Source organism: Trichechus manatus, unplaced genomic scaffold, assembly GCF_000243295.1.
Source record: "Trichechus manatus latirostris isolate Lorelei unplaced genomic scaffold, TriManLat1.0 scaffold00214, whole genome shotgun sequence".
Taxonomy (NCBI): Eukaryota; Metazoa; Chordata; class Mammalia; order Sirenia; family Trichechidae; genus Trichechus; species Trichechus manatus.
The window spans coordinates 3730089-3753796 of NW_004444150.1; the positions used below are offsets into that span (position 1 = coordinate 3730089).

General features: G+C 48.0%; 1 protein-coding gene across 1 annotated transcript in view; it reads right to left on the reverse strand.

The window, feature by feature from the left end:
* PGM5 (phosphoglucomutase 5) overlaps window positions 1–23708 on the reverse strand; it is a 247358-nt gene that overhangs the window by 9347 nt on the left and 214303 nt on the right. The window contains exon 10 of the mRNA XM_023742658.1: window positions 21408–21542. Coding sequence (XP_023598426.1) covers window positions 21408–21542 — 135 coding nt within the window. The remainder of the gene's footprint in view (window positions 1–21407; window positions 21543–23708) is intronic.

Consider the following 23708-nt stretch of genomic DNA (forward strand, 5'->3'; position numbering starts at 1 on the left):
GGGTTTTTTTTTTTTTTTTTGTATACCTGCGGTTAAGGAGCCTTGGTGGTACAGTGGTTAAAGCACTTGGCTGCTAACCAAAAGGTTGGTGGTTTGAACCTGCCAGCCGTTCCACAGGAGAAAGATGTGGCAGTCTACTTCCATAAAGATTACAGCCTTGGAAACCTTATGGGGGCAGTTCCACTCTGTCACGTGGGGTCGCTACAAGTCAGTATTGACTGGATGGCAATGGGTTTGTGTGGGGATATATGCCATTTAAACATGGCTGCACTATTGACAACTGCAGCCCCCACAGGCCTCTATGCTGCACAGCATGTTGAGATTTGTGCCCAACATGTTGAGACTTGTCACGACTTGTTTTCCCAAACCTATTGTCCCTTTACTGATTGGCTTGTTTACCTGAATTCCTTCTCCCTTGCCCGCACCCAAAGCCCATTGTTCTGTTATTTGTTTCACTGCTTGCTGTATTGACTATAAATAAACTCCTGGGACTGAAGCCGGGGTCGACTCCTCTGAGTGACCCTCCTGACCCCACTTCTCTGTAAGAGTTATGTTTGGTTACTGTCTCCGCCGTCCCGACAACCGACAACCTTCGACAGGTTTGGTTTTGGGTTTATATCTGTGGATGTAATCCCTTTTGGAATAGGGCTTTCTTTGTTATGTTAATGAGAGCATAATAGTGTAGGGTGTATCTTAAACATAACCACTTCTGAGATATACATCAAAGAGCAGATTAGACACAGAGCAAGCAAGCACAAATGGAGGAAAGACAGCTGCCACCTCTAGATCTCCAAAGAACTTCTGGAAAAGAACGCTGGAGAAGGGGAGACAAAGATTCTCAGAATCCAGACAAGGACTCTGAGCGGACAGAGACAGCCTTCTCCTGGAACCAGTGCCCTAAATTCGGACTTCTAGCCTCCTAAACTGTGAGAAAATAAATTTCTGTTCGCTAAAGCCACCCATCTGTGGTATTTCTTTTATAGCAGCACTAGATAACTAAGACACCCCTCCAGCCCCCTAAACCACGGCCGATGGATGGGGAATTACTAATGGGTTCAGATCAGACCATCTCTGTCCCTCCCCTGACAAGGTCCCTATTGGGTCATCCCATATCTCTGCTTTGGGTATATCCACCACAGACTTCAAACGTTTCCTTCATGTGTAATACACTTGCTAGTTTAGGGGGAAAATAAAGCCACCCTGCCCACACCCCGCTTACGAAATTGTCAGCAGAAATAGCACCACAAGGTTGAAACCAGAGGTTACGGAAAACCGAAGGAGGCTGTGTCTCCGGTCTGCGTCACTCAGAGGATCCTCCTCCTAACCATCTGCCTCCTCTTCTCCCTCGGCTCCCAAACCAGTCCCAAACAAAGCTCCAGGCTATCGGTCCTCATTGGCATTTTTTTTTTTAATTGGGTTCCTATGATTGGAATGGAGCCCTGGTAGTCATGGTGGTTAAGAGCTACAACTGCTAACCAAGAGGTCAGCAGTTCAAATCCACCAGCCACTCCTTGGAAACCCTACGGGGCAGTTCTACTCAGTCCTATAGCGTTGCTATGAGTCGGAATCGACTCGAAGGCAATGGGAAGACTGGAACAACAATGTGATTTTGCTCAGCTTTCAGCCTATGAGCCCGGGAAGCGTTGCTCCTTTGTGGTTGTTGGCTACTGTTGGGTTGGCCCCAACTCATGGTGACCTCATGCAGGACAGAACAAAACACAGCTCCATCCTGTGCCATCCCCATGACTGGCTGCAGGTCGGACCACTGTGATCCATAGGGTTTTCATTGGCTGATTTTCAAAAGTAGATCACCAGGCCTTTCTTCCTAGTCCATCTTAGTCTGGAAGCTCTGCTGAAACCTGTTCAGCATCCTAGTAACCGGCAAGCCTCCACTGCCAGATGGGTGGCGGCTCTGCTTAAGGTGCATTGGCCGGGAATCAAACCCGGGTTTCTCACACGGAGAGAAGAATTCTACCACTGAACTCCATTGTCCCTCCTTCCTCCTTAGAGACTAATTACAAGCATCAACAACTCCCTGCTCTAACTAGAAAGGAAGTCTCTGGAAGATTCATCAGCCAATTGCTACCTGAAGGCAGACAAGAATCACCTGAGGTAGTGCTGTGGGCTCCAGGCCCAGAGGTGCTGTTTTCGTGAGTCTGGGGGCCAGGCAGGGGATGTGTAGCTCTAACAAGCTCCCTAAGGATCCTGGTGCATACTTCTTCAAGGTGGTATGCAACTTACTCTACAAGTGTTGTTGCTGGATGCTGTCAAATCAATTTTGGATTCACAGCAACTCCATATGAAAGAGTAGAAGTGCACCATAGGGTTTTCTAGGCTGTAATCTTTACAGGAGCAAGTCTCTCGTGGAGCAGCCAGGTGGCTTTGAGCCATCAGCCTTTCAGTTAGCAGCCAAGCACTTAACTGCTGTACAGCCAGGGCTCCTTATTCTAGAAGTAGCAGTCTAGAAGAGTGGTTAAAAGCACAGACTCTGAACAAAGCCTTGAGCATTGTGCTCTTTTAAGAACTACCCATATGGGATCAGAGTGACAACAGCAACTTGAAAGATTAGATAGGAACCTTAGGAGACAGTGAGTGAACCAGTTCACTCTGGTTTGAACCCCTACTGAGAATTTGCATTTCTAACAAGTTCCAGGTGATGCTAATGCTGCTGGTTACGGACCAATTCTGAGAACCACTAGTAGAGCAGTGGTTCTCAAAATTCATTATACATAAGAATCACCTGGGGATTTTGTTAAACTGTAGATTCTGATTCAGTATATCTGGGGTGGAAATGCAAATTCTCAGCAGGGGTTCAAACCGGAGTGAACGGGTTCAAAGCCCTGGCAGTGAGTTTATGTTAATGGGGGAGGAACAGCTCAGAAAAGGAGGGTGAGAATAGTCGCACAACTCAAGAATGTAATCAACGTCACTGAATTGTACAGGGAGAAATGGTTGAATTGGTGTATGTTCTGCTGTATATGTTCTCAACAGTGACAAAAAATAAAATAAACTGTAAAAAAAAAACCAAAAGCGTGAGCTCTGAAGCCAAGCTGACTGGGATCAAGCCTGCTCTAGCCCTTGTGAGCTGTGCAACCGCAGTTAAGAGACCTACCTCCCGCAGCCTGGATTTTCCTAACACCAAAGGCAGAGCCCTTGTGAGGGCTGAATGAGCTAGAGAATACCAAGTACTCAGAACAGCGCCCGGCACACAGGGAAGCTGTATGCATGTTTGCTAGTATTACACAAGGGGGTCAGCGGTGGCTCAGTGGTAGAATTCTTGCCCTCCATGCAGGAGACCCATGTTCGATTCCCAGCCAATGTACCTCATGCACGGCCACCACCTGTCTGTCGGTGGAGGCTTGCACACTGCTATGACGCTGAACAGGTTACAGCAGAGCTTCCAGAGTAAGACAGACTAGGAAGAGAGGCCTGTCATTCTTCTTCCAAAAATCAGCCAATGAAAACCCTATGGATCACAGTGGTCTAATCCGCAACCAATCGTGGGGATGGCACAGGACTGGGCAGCATTCTGTTCTGTCGTGCATGGGGTTGCCATGAGTTGGGGCTGACTCAACAGCAGCTAAAAACAACGACAATAGTATTATTATTTCATGTATTATTATAGTATTACAGTATAGTATTATTATTACATGTAGTATTATAGTATAGTATTATTATTACATGTTCCCACTCAATTTTAAAGCATGACAATTTCACTGCCTACTTTATAAGCATCGAAGCAACTCTCAGACACGGAATGTGTTTGGCTGGCTTTCTTCCCTGTGGACTAGTAATTAGAACCCAAATCTCAAGGCCATGCCCTGTCTGCCCTTCCACTGCCACTAAGCCACACTTCAGAGCTGTCCTTGCGTGCTGGTGCTAACGAGCACAGGAGAAGGGATTGTCTGCCTGTGATCACATGGCAGGAGGCCCTCTCCATCCATGCCTTCCACAGCTGACAACCACCTCCGTGGGCAGGCCACACAGCTGATAGCAGACAGGCAGATGTCAAGACAGCGTGGCCCCAGAGGCGTACCCAGCCCACCTCCATGGCTCTGTCACTGAAGGCCGCCAGGAGGCCTCGCCCTGGCAAATACATGGTGTGCACATATGACCATCAGATACATCCGGCTCTTGCCTAAGCAGCCTTGGAAGCCAGAAGATTTTGCGCTCCCCAGCTGGGCCTAGGTCACAGGCAATAGAACGGACTCCACGGCAAGACAGAGAATTGATGTGCCAGCTTGCAGAGGTCTTGGAAGGATGGGATGCTTCCTCTTCTCCTCATCAGTGGCTTGTGCCTTGGGCGCTGGAGCTGGAATTCTTCCTTAGCAATTTTTAGCAGTTAATTTTTTTTCCTTTTATTGTACTTTAGGTGAAGGTTTACGGAACAAATAGTTTCTCATTAATCAGTCAGTACGCATATTGTTTTATGACATTGGTTAACAACACCATGACATGTCAACCCTCTCCCTTCTTGATCTTTTTTTTTTTTTTTTTTGGTGAAAATATACATAGCCAAAGATATACCATTACAAAAATTTCTACATGCACAGTTCAGTGACATCGATTACGTTCTTCCAGTTGTGCTGCTATTCTCACTTTAGATGAAGGTTTACAGAACAAAGTTTCTCATTAAACTTTAGTACACATGTTGCCCTATGACAATGGTTAATAACCCCACTACATGTCAACACTGTCCTTACTCAACCTTGGGTTCCCTATCGCCAGCTTTCCTGCCCCCTTCTGCCTTCTAGTCCTTGTCCCCGGACTGCTGTGCCTCATTAGTCCCACTTTGTTTTATGGGGCTGTCCAATCCCCGGCTGAATGGGGAACCTCGGAAGTGACTTCACCAGTAGTTAATTTTTAACAGTTAACAGACAGTCACCGAGTGCCCACTATGTGCCAAGAACGATTCCAGACGCATGTATCGGGCTCGTTCGACAACAGCCTGTGAGGCAGGTGCGGTTATCCTCATTCACAGACGGGGAAACTGAGGTTCAGAGTCATCACATAACTTGATAAAAGCTATACAGCTAGTAAGTGGCCGAGGGAAACGCTGAACACAGCCATTGCTGGGAACTTAGCTGCGAAGCTGGGCTGTGTCTCGCTATCCCACGTGGCTGTTGCTGTTAGCTGCTGCCGAGTCGGCCCTCAACACATGGTAACCCCACGCACAATGGTACGCAACACTGCCCGGTCCTGTGCCACCCCCATGAATGACTGGTTGCAGATCAGACTGCTGTGGGTTGTAGGGTCACCACTAGGTTTCCAGGCCTTTCTTCCTAGTCCATCTTAGTCTGGAAGCTCCGCTGAAACCTGTTCAGCATCACAGCAACACACAAACCTCCACTGACAGGCGGGTGGTGGCTGTGCCTGAGGTGTGCTGGCCAGGAATTGAATCTGGGTCGCCTGCATGGAAGGCGAGAATTTAATTCTCAAGAGCAACGTTTTCTCATTTGTAGAACACGGGTAGTTAGCACTAGTACCTGTTGCGTTGGATGGTGGTGAGAATTAGATCTAACACACGTACACATGGAGCCTGTACCTGGCCCCTCTGCAGGTGAGCACATGATACACGCTAATGAACAGTTATTCCTGTCGTTCTGGGAGCAGGAGCCTGGGCCTGCTGGCACAGGAGGCTGGAATGGATGGACCCTCATTCTCACCCCACCTGACCTCGGGCAGGCAGACAACAACCCTTCTGGCTTCAGCTTCGTCGCCCATAAAATGAAGCTCATGCTATCTTTTCTGATGGAAGGTAAGATAAAAAGAGATGAAGAATATCAGAGCGTTCTCGGCATTCTGATCCTCAAATCAGACGCTCCATGTCACATGGGTCAGAGACCCTCTCCGCCCCAGGAAAGCCCGCCTGCCTTTTTGTTGGAGCGTGCTGGGGCCCCCTTGATCCTTCCAGGAGGAATGCAGCTGGACAAGACAATTCTGGAAACAGAAGGCAGGGCCCTCACAGCATTTGGAACACATGCCTCAGGGTGTCGGGGTGTCTGAAGCAGTTCACAAGGACTGCACCATTCATGGGAAGAAAGAGAAGCGTCTGCTGCGAGGCCATCTTAGTCCTCAGAGAGGAGGCAGCTTAGCAGGGTGCTTATTAACCAAACCACTCGCCATCATGCCCATTCCAACTCACGGCAACCCCATGTGTGTCAGAGTAGAACCGTGCTCCATAGAGTTTTCAATGGCTGTTTTTTTTTTATTAGATTGCCAGGCCTTTCTTCTGAGGCACCTCTGGGTGGACTTGAACCGCCAACCTTTTGGTTAGCAGCCTAGCATGTTAACCATTTGCGCCACCCAAGGACTCCAGTCATTAGCTACGGGCATTCCCCATTGCCATTCAGTCGATTACAGAGTAGAACAGCTCCATAGGGTTTTCTTGGCTATAATGTCTACAGAAGCAGATTGCCAGGCCTTTCTTCCGCAGTGCATCTGGGGATGGTCAAACCACCAATCTTTAGGTTAAAAGTCAAGTGTTAACCTGTCTGCGCCCCCCAGGGACCTTTTCACAACAGGCACTAAGCAGATGGAAATGGGCCCCTTGAATGAAGAGTCTTCCCTGCAATATGAAGACTCTTGGTGGAATTTATGAGTGGTGACTAGACATTTCATGAGCACAGCCACCAAGAGTTTCTTCCACTTTGGACAAAAGAACTTGTTCTTTTGTGGCCTTTGCCTTTAAGACTCAGTTGTCACATAACCACGAAGTATTTTAAACCATTGACCTTTTCCCAGGAGTTGAAGGTGTGCTAGACTGTCTACCCACAATTTTAGCAAAGCTTCGTGTCCTGGTAAAACCAAATTAGAATTTTTTTTTTTTTTAACTTGACTCACGGGTTATTTTGAACCTCTCGGCTCAGCTAGTGTAATTTCGTGAAGAAAGAACAGCCTAATGCTGCTGAGTGGATACTGCGGGAGGTTTCTATGGAGACGCAAAGTGAGACTGATTTTCTTCTTTCTCTTTTTCTTCTATTGAGAAGCCGGAGCAGTCCTTCAAGGGGCCTGAGACATTTGTCTGGGTTATTTTCTGCACTTTTTGGAATTTTCCAGAAGGAGAAGGGAATAGCAGGGACCACAAACCCATTGTTGAGTCGATTCCAACTCATAGCAACCCTATAGGACAGAGTAGAACTGCCCCATAGGGTTTCCAAGGCTGTAATCTTTATGGAAGCAGATTGCCACATCTTTCTCCCATGGGGCAGAGGGTGGACTCAAACCGCCAACCTTTTGGTTAGCAGCTGAGCACTTAACCATTGTGCCACTGGGGTTCCTTAGCAGGGAGGGGCCAGTCACCCCATCAATGCATTCTAATAGTTTGGCACTAGACGGATCGTGTGATGTAGAGGGGAAGTGAACCCTGCTAAGCAGGGGTGGAGAGAAGGATCCCAAAGGTCATTTTCACGTGGCCAACAAAAAATTAGAAGACGGATATTTTGTGACGTGAAAATTACATGACATTCAAATTTCAGTGTCCATAAACAAAGTCTTATTGGACTGCGACACCCTCTTTCCTTTTCGTACTGCCTGCGGCTGCTTCTGCGCTACAGTGACAGTTGGGAAGTTGCAAGACAGACGTGTGGCTCACGAGGCCTCAGCTATTTACCATCTGGCCCTTCGTAGGAAAAGTTTGCTGAGCTGCCAATTTTTGTATTTAACACAGGGCTTCGAACCGGTTCATTATGGTTCAAACCCCTGCTGAGAATTTGCATTTCCACCCCAGGTATACTGAATTAGAATCTACATTTTAACAGGATCTCCAGGTGATCCTTACGTATAATAAACTGTGAGAACCACTGCTCTCCTAGTGGTTCTCAGAACTGGTCCCTAACCAGCAGTATTAGCGTCGCCTGGGAACTTGTTGGAAATGCAAACTCTCAGCAGGGGTTAAAACCAGAACGAACTGGCTCAAAGCCCTGGTTTAACACTTTGAAGGCAACAAGCACAGGGAGACTCGAGAAATCCTTTCTTCGATGAATCCATCCTTCATCTCACATTCACTCTCGTCTTTAGACCCTTTCGTTCTGGTAAATGAGCTGGGAATAACCAACAAATGACATAATATGTTGGTTAGAACACCATCATTGAGCAGACAGCCCAACTCATTGCTTCCGGCTCTAAGCCAGGAGGGCAGCATGTCAACTCCAAGGGATGGAAGAATGGAGGAAGGATGGGAGGATGGAGAGACAGCTCAGCTTTGTTTTGCACCTTCCAACACAGTCTGGTATGTCTAAAACGCCAAATCACAGGGTCCTGGCTGTCGTTGTTGTGTGCTGTCGAGTCCATTCCAACTCAAAGCGACCCCAGAAGGACAGAGCAGAACTGTCCCCTATGGTTTCCGAGGCTGTAATCTTTACAAAAGCAGGCCACCACATCTTTCTCCTGTGAAGAGGCTGGTGGGTTCGAACTGCCGACCTTTCGAGTAGCAGCCGAATGCTTTAACCACTGTACCAACAGGGCTCGTAGGGTCCTGGCAGCCCTATTATAAGACCTACCTCCTTAGAAGATGTCAGTTCTCTTGGAACACGCAGCTGGTTCGCAGAGAAATTAATAGGAGCAGAACAGACGAGACAGGTTAATTCCATTATGGAACAAGTTGCTAATTATTCTGTGACTCTTTGAGCCTCCTGTGATCAGGAAACTGGCCTACGCTCATTAATAAAACACAGCGGGGACACCGATCGTATTAATGACAACTAATGCTTCTTGTCCCCTTATTTATGTGCCAGCCATTGTGCAAAACACTTTACATGAATTATCTCATTTAAGCATCGCAGCTACACTACGAAATAACAACCGTTTTTATTCCCATTTTACTGAGAAGGTACTGGAAGCTTTGTTGTTGTTGCTGCTGTTGAGTTGACTTCAACTCACGGTGGCCCCATGTGTGCAGAGTAGAACTGCTCCATAGGGTTTTTCAAGGCCGTGACCTTCAGAAGCAGATCGCCAGGCCTGTCTTCTGAGGCACCTGTGAGTGGGTTCAAAGCGCTAACCCTTTGGCTAGTGTGTCAAGCGTTTAACCAACTGTACCTTAGAGAAACTAGAAAACGGTGAACTAGGGCTCAAACCTAGGCCATCCGTGTTACTGAGCTACAAAGAGAAACGCCATCCTGATGCACGCCGCTACACGGACGAACCTTGAGAACACGCTGAGCAAAATCAGTCAGTTGCAAAAGGACAAAAAGGACTGTTTCTACCACCAAAATCCCTCAGAAATAAAATAAACATAAAAACCTAAAACAAGAGATTCATAAATCTTTCCTTCCTCCCTGAAGGCCTAACCTTTGGACACTGACTCTCCTGGAGCTTGTCATTCCTGCCAGCATCCCTGGGAGGAAAAACAATGGATGGAAGCCCCTCACCTGCACTGCGAATGGGCTTCTCGCTCTGGGATGAGGGCCTGGAACTAAAATCTTCCCGAGCAGCCGGATTGCTGAAACAGCCATCTCCCTCCCAGATCCCGCATCCCCATGCGGTGAGGTCTGACACTGGTGGGGGGGCCCATGATGCCTCCCTCAGATGCTTGTTGATTGCACATACAAGTCCAGAAATTTCTTCTGAAGGTTACCACCGGTCTCCAGGATTACTGTCAGGATTGCTTTGCCAAGATGCACTCTGACTTACAAGCAAGGTGAATGATTTACTCTCCACGAAAGAAGGGCACTGGTTCAAAGGGCCCTGGGTAGCTTCCTACTGAAAGGCACGGAAACTGGGTCGTGCTGTGCATCCGGCAGTCACCGAGAGGATGCCGGGAAAGCTGGACTGTGCTAGGCACAGCTTTTCAAACCCATTCATCTGGCAAGAGGAGCTCTGACGGCTGACCCTCTGTCCTAGCGTGACCACAGTGGCACTGCAGATCCATTCATGCTCACTTTGCAGGCAGAGTGAACAAGGTCCAGTGAGACCCAGGGATTTGTGGGCGTAAACAGCGCCGAGTTAGCCACCACAGGCCGAGCAGGAGCTTTGGATGCTGACAGAGGCACCAATATAAAAAATGTTTTGGTAAGATTGATATTTACTATTTCAGAAGACCCTGGTGGTGCAGTGGTTAAGTGCTCCGCTGCTAACTGAAAGGTTGGGAGTTGAACCCACCAGCTGCTCCACAGGAGAAAGACGTACAGTCAGCTGCCATAAAGATTCTAGCCTTGGAAACCCTATAGGGCAGTTCTACTCTGTCCCATAGGGTTACTGTGAGTTGGAGTTGACTCAATGGCAGGGGGTTGGTTTTTGGTTAGACATTAATCCAAACTTGACCCAAAGCCAGGATTCAAAGCACAACATTTAGCTGTTCAGTCAGTGTTCTGCTTCTCAAGGCCACCAGACCTGTTGGGATTAGTTGGTAAAGCCAGTTTACAAGCTTTGGAATAAGGATCTCTTTTGTCTATACTGGGGTCCCTGGGTGGTGCAAGTGATTCATGTGCTTAGCTGCTGATGCCTCGGAAGGTGCCTCGGAAGAAAGGCCTGATGCTCTACCTCCAAAAAATCAATTGTTGAAAACCCTGTGGAGCACAGTTCTACTCTGACACACATGGGGTCACTGTGAGTCAGAGTCAGCTCGATGCACCTATTTGTTGGACATACTGCCAAACGGGGATTTGAGATGCACGTGAGTGGTATGCAATCGCAGTCAACTGTCACTGCGACACGCATGTTCCTACACGTCCTACGGTGTGGGTCCCAGCTCAGAGCCATCACACACGCAGTACCTTGAAGGGCATTCTGATCCCAGTGGAGGCCGAACGAAGGGCCGATTGTCATCAGAACTCCAGACAGCATTGGTCTGTGATAAGCACTGTTGTTAGCTGCCACCAAGTCGACTCCGACTCATGGCGACCCCATGTGTACAGAGTAGAGCTGCTCCATCGGCTGTTCAAGGCTGTGACCTTTCAGAAGCAGATCACCAGGCCTGTCTTCTGTCTTCTGAGGTGCCTCCTGGGTGGGTATGAACTGCAAACTTTTTGGCTAGTAGTCAAGTACTTAACTGTTGCGCCACCCAGGGACTCTATAATAGGCACTAGCCCCTTGGAAACATCTGCCAAACTCCCAGCTCATCCCATGAAGTGCCCTCAGCTCGGGGGTGGATTATCCAATAGGCAGGGTAAGCACGGTGCGCACTCGGCTTACCAGAGGATTTGTAGTGAACAATTTCACATTTTTTCACCACATTAAAGATTCTGCTTCTGGGTATGGCTGGCATCTGTCTGTCTCCCAACCCCACAGCACCTTCCTACAGAATCGAAGTCTCTTTTCAAATTTACGATCCCTGACAGGGACAGATTACCCAGCGAGCAAGGTAAGCACAGGCTCACTTGTGCTTGCTTACTAATCTATAGCGAGCAATTTCACATGGGTTTCACCACATCAAACCTGGCTCACTGGGTAATCAGCCCCTGCCTCAGCTGCAGGGAGACCCATCCAGCCTAATGCCAGAGTGTCAGTCTAGATTCCAATATCTAAGCGAGAAAAAGAACTGTGTGCCACCTGCTTTTCCATCAGATCATTCATGTAAAGGAGCAGAAATACAGAAACATTATGCATCTCTGCTTCTTTCCCTGTTTTAATTCTGCTCCAGTGACTCTATTTGTCAAACATAGAGACCCTACAGGACAGAGCAGAACTGCCCCATAGGGTTTCCAAGGCTGTAGTCTTTATGGAAGCAGACTGCCACGTCCTCCCGTGGAGCGGCTGGTGGATTTGGACCACCAACCTTTCTGTTAGCAGCCGAGCACTTTAAACACTGCTAAACCAGAGCTCCTTTGTCAAAACACAGCTGTACTAAATTCCTTCCTACACCACTAGGGGGAAACCTAACCCATCTCCCCACAACTGCTTGCTCCTTTCTCTTTGTCTCTCCTGTCTCTCTCTTTATCTCTCTCTTCCTTTCTTTCTTTATCCCTTCCTTTCTCTCTTTTTCTTTCTGTCTCTCACTTTTTCTTTCTTTCTTCTGTTCTTTCCTTTTTAATAATTACAGAACCAAAATTTTTAAAACCGAAGACTACTTTCAGACATTACCTTGCTCGTTTCTCTCCACCCTTGCCTATATTTAATTTTTTATTTGATCTCTTTAGTCACAGAGACTTCTGGAAAGCAAAGCCGCCTTCCTAAGTGGGCAGGAACCGCCAGAGTTGAGAAATGGTTCTAACGGTCCATCTGAATCCCTTCTAGCTCAGCTTGAGTTTATTTCCTCCAATTACATATTCCCTAGTTATAGAGAACAGCTGGCCATCTTTCTCTGCATCGTATTAGTCTTTATATTCCCGAAGACACCAGGTCACGCCTCTCTTCCAAGCAGACGGAGCCAGCTCCCTTAGCTTGGCCCATAGGGTTTACACAGCCCAGCCCTGTAACGACTCAGCTCTCTCCATGTCACTCCCCCTCCCCGATAGTTCCACATCGCAGCATCTACGGACATAACACAGACTAAACTCTGAGGAGAAAAAGCAAAACGCAGCATCTCCTCATGTCTTCCCTTGCAAATACGGCTGTTTATATACTCTTGTGTAGGGTTTTTGTTGAAATACCAACACCATGCTTTTGATAGACCTCTGTCTAGTGCGAGTCCGAAATCTTCTATTGCTGCTTTCGTTTTTAATTGCCGTCAAGTCAATTCCAACTCACAGCGACCCCATGTGTGCAGAGTAGAACTGCTCCATAGGGTTTTCTTGGCTGTAATCTATATGGAAACAGATTGCCAGGCCTGTCTTCCCTGGGTGGGTTCAAACCGCTAACCTTTAAGTTAGTCGTTGAATGCTTAACAATTTGTACCACCCAAGGACTGCCATGTTCTAGTACAGTCTTAGATAAACCCCCCAAAAACCAAACCCAGTGGCATCAAGTTGATTCTGACTTACAGCGACCCTACATAGGGTTTCCAAGGCTGTAAACCTTTACAGAAGCAGACTGCCATATCTTTCTCCTGTGGAGCAGCTGGTGGGTTTGAACCGCCAACTTTTTGGTTACCAGCCTAGCATTTAACCACTGTGCCCCCAGGGCTCCTTACAGTCTTACAAAGAGAGAGGAATTTTATTCTTGTCGTCCCTAAGGGAATGCCCATTTATGCATCATTTCTGATTTCAATTCTGTTTCCAACTCCTTCCAAATCACATATAGCATTTCAACCTAGGGCTTCAAACCAGTTCATTCTGGTTCAAACCCCTGCGGAGAATTTGCATTCCTAACAAGTTCCCAGGCGATGCTAAAATGCCCCTGGTTAGGGACCAATTCTGAGAGCCACTAGTGGAGCAGCGGTTCTCTGAATGTATTACACATGAGAATTGCCTGGGGATCTTGTGAAACTGTAGATTCTGATTCAGTACACCTGAAGCCCTGTTTCAACTACAAGCAGTCCCTGGTTTAAGAACGAGAACCATTCCTAAGTGTGACTTTAAGAATTGGTAGGTAAGTCAGAACAGGTGCATACGGTTCTTATGTCACCTTACTTTAGCACAAGAAAGGAGCCCTGGTGGCCCGGTGGTTAAGAGCTACGGCTGGTAACCAAAAGGTTGGCAGTTTGAATCCACCAGCTGCTCCTTGGAAACCCTATGGGGCAGTTCTACTCTGTCCTATAGGGTCACTATGAGTTGGAACTGACTCGACAGCAACGGGTTTGGTTTAGGGCAAGAAAACGCTTGGAGCCTTTTGATTGATTTAAAAGCTGCCCCTGTAGCAGGTGAGAGTGACTATGACGTGCTGCGAGTAGGGGTTGGTTCCACGTTTCAGAGCGAGGGCAAATTTATATAACGTTAAAGGGCAAGTACTACTTGTCCGTAAGTCACACATGGGTAACCTGGGGACTTCTGTACTATTTTTATCTTCCAGAAGCGATAGTGCTCCAGGGGCAGAATTCTTGCCTTCCATGCAGGAGATTCAGGTTCGACTCCCGGCCAAGGCACCTCATGTGGAGCCACCACCCGTCTGTCAGTGGAGGCTTGCGTGTTGCTATGATGCTGAACAGGTTTCAGCAGAGCTCCCAGGCTAAGACAGACTCGGAAGAAAAGCCTGGTGATCTACTTCCAAAACCCAGTCAATAAAAACCCTACGGATCATGATGGTCCGATCTGCAGTCAGTGATGTGGATGAAGCAGGACCGGGCGGTTTCGTCCCATTGTGTGTGGGGTTGCCGTGGGTTAGGGCCGATTCAAAGGCAGCTAAGAACGGCACCAACATAAGACATCCTAGTGGAGGGGTCCGACAGGCAACTGGGGTCCCGAGTCCAGAGGAGAGAGGCTTATGTTTGGGAGGGCACTCAAACCAGGTTGTCCATTCCACAGTCGGAAAGGATCCAGGGCTCTGCTGACTGAGCTTCACAGTCCATCCAGCTCTTTGCTGTCAGAGGTGTGGTCCCCCTGGGACCAGCAACACAGCACCCCTGGGAGCTTGGAGAAATGCAGGATCGCTGGCTTCCTCCGGCCCGCTTCACCGTCTGCACGCAACAAGCCCCGCAGGTGACTCGTGTGCACACCAATGTTCCAGGTGTTCTCATCTAACTCAGCGACTCAGACCGGGCTGCACACAGAGCCGCTTGGCGAGGTTGGTGACAATGCCCCACCCAGGCCCCTTACCCAGAGGTTCGAATTTAACTGGCCCGAGTGGGGACCTCCATCTTTTAAGTTTCCCAGTTGATTCTAATGTGCAGCCAGGGCCGAAAACCACTGATCTAGCTTCACTCCTGACATGCTCCTTCCTATAGAAACCAAACCAAACCAAACCAAACCCACTGCTGTCGAGTCCATTCCGACTCATAGCGACCCTCTAGGACAGAGAACTGCCCCATAGGGTTTCCAAGAAGTGGCTGGTGGATTCGAACTGCCGACCTTTTGGTTAGCGGCCGAGCTCTTACCCACTGCGCCACAAGGGCTCTGGTCCCTCCTTACTACCAATAAACCTGCAAAAGCTGGAACCTCTATAAGGCGGAAACCTGTCAGAGAAGAAAAACTCAAATATTTTCCACTAGTAGAGAGAAATAGAAAAGTGGTAAGCCCGCACCCTGTCAAAGGCGGAAAGCTTGCGAGACCCAGGAAAACAAGGGAGTCCCGCTGAATTCCGGCTCTCGCAGGTTTCGCTGTGCTAGGTTTGCATTGCTAGTGCTCTCGGAAACTCATCTCTAGAGAGACGTGCGTTCCTAAGACAGGAGGAGGTGCGTACCCGAGTGGCCCTATGTCCTGGTTTCCTGGGGACAGCCCTAACATAATTACTGACAACGCCCCCTCTCTCTCGAAAGTATCCTGGTTTGCCTGGTAGATTTTATGTTCTCCTACCTAAAACAAGGCAACGGTTCACACTTGACATTTCTGGATCATAAAGACAAAATAAGAACCAACCAGTCGCTGTTGAGTCCACTCCGACTCATGGCGCCCCCATGTGTGTCAGAGTGGAACGGTGCTCCACAGGGTTTTCAATGGCTGATTTTTCGGATGTAGATCACCAGGCCTTTCTTCCAAGGCACCTCTGGGTGGGACCTTTTGGTTAGCAGTTGAACGTTTTTACCATTTGCACCACCCAGGGATTCCACAGTAAGAACCAAATCTGTTGTCATTGAGTTGATCTGACTCATAGTGACCCTACAGGATAGAGTAGAACTGCCCAGTAGGGTTGCCTAAGGTGTAACCTTTACGGAAGCAGACTGCCACATATTTCTCCCACGGAATGGCTGGTGGGTTCAAACAGATGACCTTTTGGTCAGCAGCTGAGCACCTAACCACTGCACCACCAAGGTTCCTTATAATAAGAACCCACAACCAAACCCACTTCTGACGAGTCACTTCAGAATCACAACGACCCTGTAGGACAGAGCAGAAGTGCTCCATAGAGTTTCCAAGGCTGTAAATCTTTACAGAAGTAGACTGCCACATCTTTCTTCCATGGAGTGGCTGGTGGGTTCGAACAGCTGACCTTCAGGTTAGCGGCTGAGTGTTTAACCACTGAGCCACCAGGGCTCCTATTATAAGACCAGGCAGAGCAAAATGACAGATCAGTTTTGGTTTGACCAGTGAATCTAATACAGAGGGACTCCTGGTACCCAGGTATTAGTCTTAGAGTCTTCTAGGTACAGCTTATCAGAAATACAGTCACAAATTCCTCAATAGGAAGGAAGGTGGGGGAGTCAGGTTCCCCCCAAGGAATGGGGGTGGGTGGGTGTGGTTATATTCTGTGTGAAATTGCCAAAGGCAACTGCTGGTTAGCCACAAACTGATTATCAGTCTGTGATTATCCCAGCTCTCGATAAGGCTTCCCCTGCCTTTTCCTTTTAGACTTTTTATTATTCTTTAGCTACTCCACCCAAGGGCTCAAAGGAACTAGAAAAGAAGGTAAATAAAGAAAAGGCTAAATTAGCAGCCTGGCGAATAGTCTGGTTACCTGTGAAGGTCAATTCTCTTGGCGCGTCACTCTCCAAATCACTCCCAGCTGGTTTGAGGGCGCCTTGAAGGCCTACAGATTGCCAGTAAAATTAAAGCAATCCTGCACCTTTAAAACTATGGAATCTTCCAGACATGGGCCTTGGGAGGCTTTCTTCCTGACTGACCAAGGGAACAAGAGGGAGGGCAGGGCAAGAACCTTCCCATCTCATCAAGGCCTCCCCACTTCCTCCCTCCGCCACCCACTCTCACAGACACACCTAGGCTCACGTGGCGAAAATTCTCTAAAAATTATTTTTTGATGTAGATAAGAAATTATTTTCCATCAATTTAAAACGAATGGCATAAACACTGTTATGTAAAAGCATCCAAATGAATCTACCTGTGGGGGCAGAGACTGACGTGCGTACAGAACATATCACACACTCTGCTGGTGGTATCGCTAGGAGGGTTCCAAAGGGTCCCACGAGGCAACCACAGCATAAATGTCAAAAACATGCTTTGTTCACACGTGTTTAAAGTGTCTGGAAAAGAAACTAGCCATGTGCAAAATAAAACCACCAGATGGTGATCAGCTAGTTGAAGGCGACTCTCTCTGGCCCTCTTGCAAAATAACTTGGATGTAGATGGGTATTGAGTTAGAGTGAGTAACACATTTAAAAATACCTATGAAATTGGGATGGGATCATCAGTGGATTCTCTGAAGATTCTGTTGTTGATGTTAGGTGCCATGGAGTCGGTTCTGACTCACAGCGACCCTGAGCACAACGGAACGAAATGCTGCCTGGTCCTGAGCCATCCTCACAATCCTTGTTATGCTTGAGCCCACTGTTGCAGCCACTGTGTCAATTCATCTCACTGAGGGTCTTCCTCAGATTCTAGAGATACTTTAATGGGTATGTGAGTGTGTGTGTGTGTGTGTGTGTGGAGCTGGGAGGTCTCTGTCTCCTGGGCTGTGAATTTTCATCGTTAGCTGCCATCAAATCGGGCCCCGACTCATGGTGACCCCATGCCCAATGGACCCAAACACTGCCCTATCCTGCCCCATCCTCATGCTCAGTTGTGGATCAGACCTTGGTGATCCATAGGGTTTTCACTGGCTGATTTTAGGAAGTAGATTGCCAGGCCTTTCTTCCTAGTCCGTCTTAGTCTGGAAGCTCCACTGACACCTGTTCAGTATCGAAGCAACACGCAAGCCTCCGCTGAGGGACCCGTTGTGGCTGCAGCTAAGGTGCATTAGCCAGGACTTGAACCTGGCTCTCCCACACGGAAGGTGAGAATTCTATCACTGAACCACCACCGTCCCCACGGGGCATTGCGAATTAGAACAAGCTAGAAAGGTGGGAAGGGTTCTCTCTGCAGCTGAGAAAGCAACTCAAGCAGGTCCTTCTGTGCCAGGGCCTGGATCATAGTAACACGAGCCACCTTGATGCCAATGCCTTATCTTTGATCTCTGTTAACAGCTAACCAAAGTCTTTGCCTTCCAGAGCTGCTGGAAGGCAGAAGCAGGAGACCCTGGAAAGCAAGCTGTGAGGAGGTGCAAACGGCTTACGGCTTACGTGCAAAGGCCGAAGGAGAGCTCAGCAGTCCCAGAGACAGGCAGGCTGCTGAGAGAATCTCCCTCCCTTTCCTTAGGGGTTTAGATTTCTTATAAATCTTGCTCTAAATTATATCCTGACGTAAATGGGGCTTAAATGGGTGAGTCAGTCATGCATGGTATTTTAATAAGGAGCTCTATTTCAACGGAGTCCCTGGGTCATGCAGTTAACAAGCTCAGCTGCTAACCGAAACATCAGAGGTGTCAGTCCACCCCAAGGCACCTCAGAAGAAAGTCCTGGCAATCTACTTTCAAGAAATCAGCCATTGAAAACCTTGGGGAGCACAGTTCTACCCTGACACATATGGGGTCACCATGAGTCAGGACTGGCTTGATGGCAACTGGTAACTGGTCTATTTCGATCTGTAAAATACTTAGCCAGATCATGTGCTAAAGACTCTCAGGCCCAGCCAGGTCTGGGAAACACCTTGCTTATGATGAGGAAGGGAGGTGATATCAGTGCTCTGAGGAGAAAACCAATGAAGGGATTCTCCACATTCTACTGAGCAAACCCTTTAAACTAACGGGATGGAAATGTGTAGCAGTGGCAACCAAAACATGCATTATTTATGTTTTCTTCACCCAGGAATTGAAGCATACACGGGACACTCCAAGAGCAGGTCTTTGGAGGTTTGCAGGGTCCCTGTGTGGTGTGAACAGTTAACTAACATGCTTGGCTGCTCACCAAAAGGTTAGTGGTTCAAGCCCACCCAAAGGCACCCTGGAAGAAAGCCCTAGCGGTCTAAGTCCGACACATCAACCACTGAAAACCCTATGGAACAGAGTTCTACTGGGACACACATGTGGTCACCATGAGTTGGAGTCCCCTTGACAGCAACTTTTTTTTTTTTTTTTTAATGGAGCTTTTCAGCCTTAAAACCAAAAAACCCAGACCAGTTGCCGTCAAGTGGATTCCAACTCATAGCGACCCTGTAGGACAGAGCATATCTGTCCCATAGGGTTTCCAAGGAGTGCCTGGTGGATTTGAACTGCCAACCTTTTGGTTAGCAGCCCTAGTTCTTAACCACTACGCCACCAGGGTTTCCTTCAGCCTTAAAGGAAGCCTTAAAAAAAAAAAAGTGGTACCCGTTAGCTTTTCCAGATCAGCTTACTGACAGACTCATAACTAACAGGATCGTTATCACACATATCCAACGGCCAGGGCGTCAGTCTCCTGCAGTCAATAGAGCAGGTAAATAAAAACAAGCAAATACCATTAGTGCCTGCCCTATGCAAATAGGGGAAAATATGCCGAGGAAAAATAGCCTGGAGTCAGGGTGAGTCTTTGCTGGGGAGGCCAGGCCGTCATTCCTCATCCTGCACGGAGCTCTGGACTTTCAGGCCCGTTCCTTAATCTCCCTGCCCAACGAGAGGCTGACAGAGCAAATTTTATACAGCAAGAGAGGGTAAGCCTCTCGCTCTTGCACGGTTTAGTACTATCTTGGGTGACATGCACCGACTAGCTACATTGGCAGAGTGGGGCCCCTTCCTGCAATCCTGAAACGAAGGGGCCAAGCCCTCTTCCCCCCACACCCCGCTCACCCTGAGACCAGTTCTCAGCCCCTCAGGCCTCTAGCTCCCCTCCTGCGACAGGGTTACTCCAGACAGATCTTCTGGTTACTGAGTCAGGTGTGAGGATCTGTGTCACCATTTTATAAAGTTCTTCGAGACTCTTCAAAGAAAGATACCAGGAAGAGAACACCCTGGTTTCTTAGTGCATCCAGGGCACGGCTTCGGCATATGATAACTGGACATTCTCAGCAACTCGGACATGTAAAGCGGCGAGTACGTCTCTGCGTCTCTCGTTGTCAGCGGCCGTGGAGTCGGCGGCGATTCGTGGCAACCCCGTGCACAATGGAATAAAACGCTGCCCAGTCCTGCGCCATCCCTGTGACCAGTTACGGATCAGGCCATCATGGTCCACAGGATTTGCATGGGCTGATTTTTGGAAATAGATTGCCAGGCCTTTCTTCCTAGTCTGACAGTCTGGAAGCTCCACTGAAACCTGTTCAGCCTCCTAGCAACACGTAAGCCTCCACTGACAGATAAGCAGTGGCTGCGCATGAGGTGTACTGGCCGGGAATCAAACCCAGGTCTCCAGCACAGAAGGTGAGACTTCTAGCACTGAGCCACCACCGCCCCCTCCACTTCTCTACTTCCCCCCAGAGAAGCACTGCAGACGGAATCAATGTTTTCATTTCAAGGACTCTTCTCTTCAAGGACTCTACTTCTAAACCCTAATTGAAGTAAAGTCTGAGGAGACAGGGAAGCCAGCTGTGTAGCTGGAAGTACCTGACATCATGAGGAGTCCTTTCTGGCTTAATTAGTGTTGCCTGGAGCCTTAATAACTACGGGAACAGGAAGACTTATGGTTGTGCGATTTATTATCTTCTAATGGTGGCTCAGGGGTAGAATTCTTGCCTTCCATACAGGAGACCCGGGTTCGATTCCTGAACAATACGCCTCACGCGCAGTCACCACCCGTCTGTCAGGGGAGGCTTATGTGTTGCTGTGATGCTGAATGGGTTTCAGCAGAGCTTCCAGCCCCAGACAGATTAGGAAGAAAGGCTTGGTGATCTACTTCTGAAAATCAGCCAATGAAAACCCAGTGGATTGTAACAGTCCAACCCCGTTGTGAATGGGGTCAATTGTCATGAGTCAGGGGCCGACTCGATGGCAGCCACCAACCAATCAAAACGAGTTCTTAATTAGCGCTATTGTGGAAAACATGAAGGGGCTTTGCCAAACACAAGCAGGCCTAGCCTTGTCGGTGTCTTCCCTTAATCTGAAATTCAGGCCACCACAGCACCCGCCCTGGCGGTGGACTCCACCACCATCTCAGAGAGGAATCGCAGAATAGCGTCTATACCTGCCTCTAAACGCCCATGATCCATCTCAGAGTTCCCCAGACACCTGGAGATTCATGATGTCCGTGAGCATATTTAAGGTTCCAAGGAGTGTGACCAGCTTAATTCAGTTTAACTCGAAATTTCCTTATCATATGTGTATATCTTGATGTCACCCTAATTAACAAACCGCAAAACAGTCAAGAGTGGCAAGTGGTTTGGGAAATGCCGATCTAAACTCATCATAGCTGCTGGAGAGCAAATTCTGTTTCATATGCTACAATGAATACATTAAATTGCTCAGCATTCACCCTAAGATTGTCCTTCAGAGGGAGGTGTCAATATGCCTTCCCAGAGCGTTAAGGATCACAAAAACAAAAACCAACCCGTTGCCGTCAAGTCAATTCCGACTCATAGCGACCCTATAAGACAGAGTAGAACTGCCATATAGAGTTCCTAAGGAGCAGCTGGTGGATTTGAACTGCTGACCTTTTGGTTAGCAGCTGAGCTCTTAACCACTGTGTCAGCAAGGCCCACAGGAGCTCTCTAAATTGCCAGAGCAACGAGACATACAGAGCTGGGAGGCCTGCTGTACTTCGGTACCTGTGGCTCCCGGTCATGGCTGCTGGGTTCCCGCTCATAGCTCTCTGCGTACAGCCGGATGGTGGCCCGCACACCACTGGAAGAACTGAGCCGGAAGATGAGCCGCGATGCGTCTGAGAAAATGATCCTCAGGCCCTGCAACCAAGAACATCCAGAAGGGATCAGTGAACACAGAAACACACGGCTAGCATTAATACCTACTGTGGAAATCTGTCCGTTGTCATCCTGTGGTGGCTGGTGTGTTGCTGTGATGCTGGAAGCTATGCTACTGGTATTTTAAATACTAGGAGGGTCACCCATGGTGGAGAGGTTTCAGCAGAGCTTCCAGACTAAGACAGACTAGGAAGAAAGGCCTGGAGATCTACTTCTGAAAATTAGCCAGTGAAAACCTGTGCATCACAACAGAGTGCTGGAGGATGAACTCCCTAAGTTGGAAGGCAGTACACAATCACCACAGTGGACTCAATGATCATGAAGACGGTGCAGGACCAGGCAATGTTTCCTTCTGCTGTGTGAGGGGTCACCATAACCGAAGCCAGCTCAGCGGCCACTAACAACATGGACATCAGCATGTACCTGTGAGCTAACAGCAGTCAGGGTCATTGCAATGTGTAAGTAGCTCTGAACACTCACCCAAATAGGACAGTGTGGGGCGACGAGAAGCTACTTAAGGTTATCCATTTGTCTCTTTATTCTATTCCCATCGCTTTGCTGTTCATGTTGGGCAAGGGTTAGGAGCAAGACTATGAACAGATGTTCAAGTTCCCTTGGTCTGTACTGTGGGGACCAGAAAGAGGTGGAGTGGTATTTAATAAATGTCCATGTGGCCGAAGCTCATCCCTATAAGGATGGACGGACCAATGGGGACAGGCAAGTTATCTATCACAGCGAGACAAATGACCCAAGGCAAGGAGACCCCCAAGTGAGGTTTGACTTTGCCTGAAGTTCATCTTCTCTTTGTTTCTTTTGTCATTCCCAGAGTCCTCTGGTAGGAATGCAATCTATGATCAAGTGTTCGGGGCTGGAGCCTCAGCTGGTTCGGAGGGTTCCTGAGTATCTGCATCCTCTCGGTCCTTCTTATCCCGAAGTCCTGGCCAGCAGGGTGGCACGGAGACTGAGCTGTGGCCACACCTCCCTGCTGCTCAGTCTTAAATCTCCTCTCTTCATTCGTTTCTGGCTCAGAACATCCCTACTCTTCTCATTAGTGGCAGGGATATTTTAAAAGCATGATCACAAGATAACACTGTGATCTTCTGATGAATGAAATGTGCTCGCCTAAGACAACTAATGAAGTAACTGCTTCTATATACACATACAGGGTCCAGGGGAAGGAAGGGAGGGGACAAATAGTACATCGAGTCATCTATTACTTCTGAAAAAAATAGACGTCTCAGGCAACTTGACATCAGACAGCTCCCTAAGCAATTTGCCCTTGAACTTTCTCTGGCGTCAGATCCTGCCACTGTAGACAGTATGTTGTCGAAAATATATTATACATGTTGTATAAATCAGACCACAAAGCCCTTACCCACCCCCGTCTGGTGATATCTGCCGGGGGTGCCACGATTCAATCCAAGTGGTTTTCTTCTCTTAAGTTTGTAGGTATATTTTGTTTCAATCTCGAAACAAAAAGCTTTAGTTTTTCTTAGAGCAGTTTGATGTCTGCCACCATTTACTTAACAGAAGGGAGACATCTCCCTTACAGGCAAGCATTTGCTACGACACTGGCTTTCCGACAGTATTTTTTATCACAGGGAAAACTGTGAGAGCCGGAATTCGACGGGACCGCCTTGTTTTTCTGTGGCTCGAAAGTTTTCCGCCTTTGACAGGGTGCAGTTTGCCACTTTTCTATCACTCTCTATCCACTGGAAAATATTTGCGTTTTCTTCACTGACAGGTTGCCGCCTTATACAGGTCCCAGCTTTCACAGGTTTTACTGCACTATCAATTTTACATAAAATATGTATTATATATATATATATGCTATATAAATAAACATATATTGCTATGTAAATATAATATATAATATAGTAAATACACATTGTTATATAAATGTTACATACCCACTGCCGTCGAGTCGATTCCAACTCATAGCGACCCTGTAGGACACAGTAGAACTGCCCCATAGGGTTTCCAAGGAGCGGCTGGTGGGATTGAACTGCCGACCTTTTGGTTAGCAGCCGAGCTCTTTACCACTGTGCTACCATGGCTTCTCATTGTAGGTAACCGCTATAGGATACAGAGGAGACAGAAATGAATGATGGCGGTAAGCATAACTGCTCCATCATTAGTCCTTATATC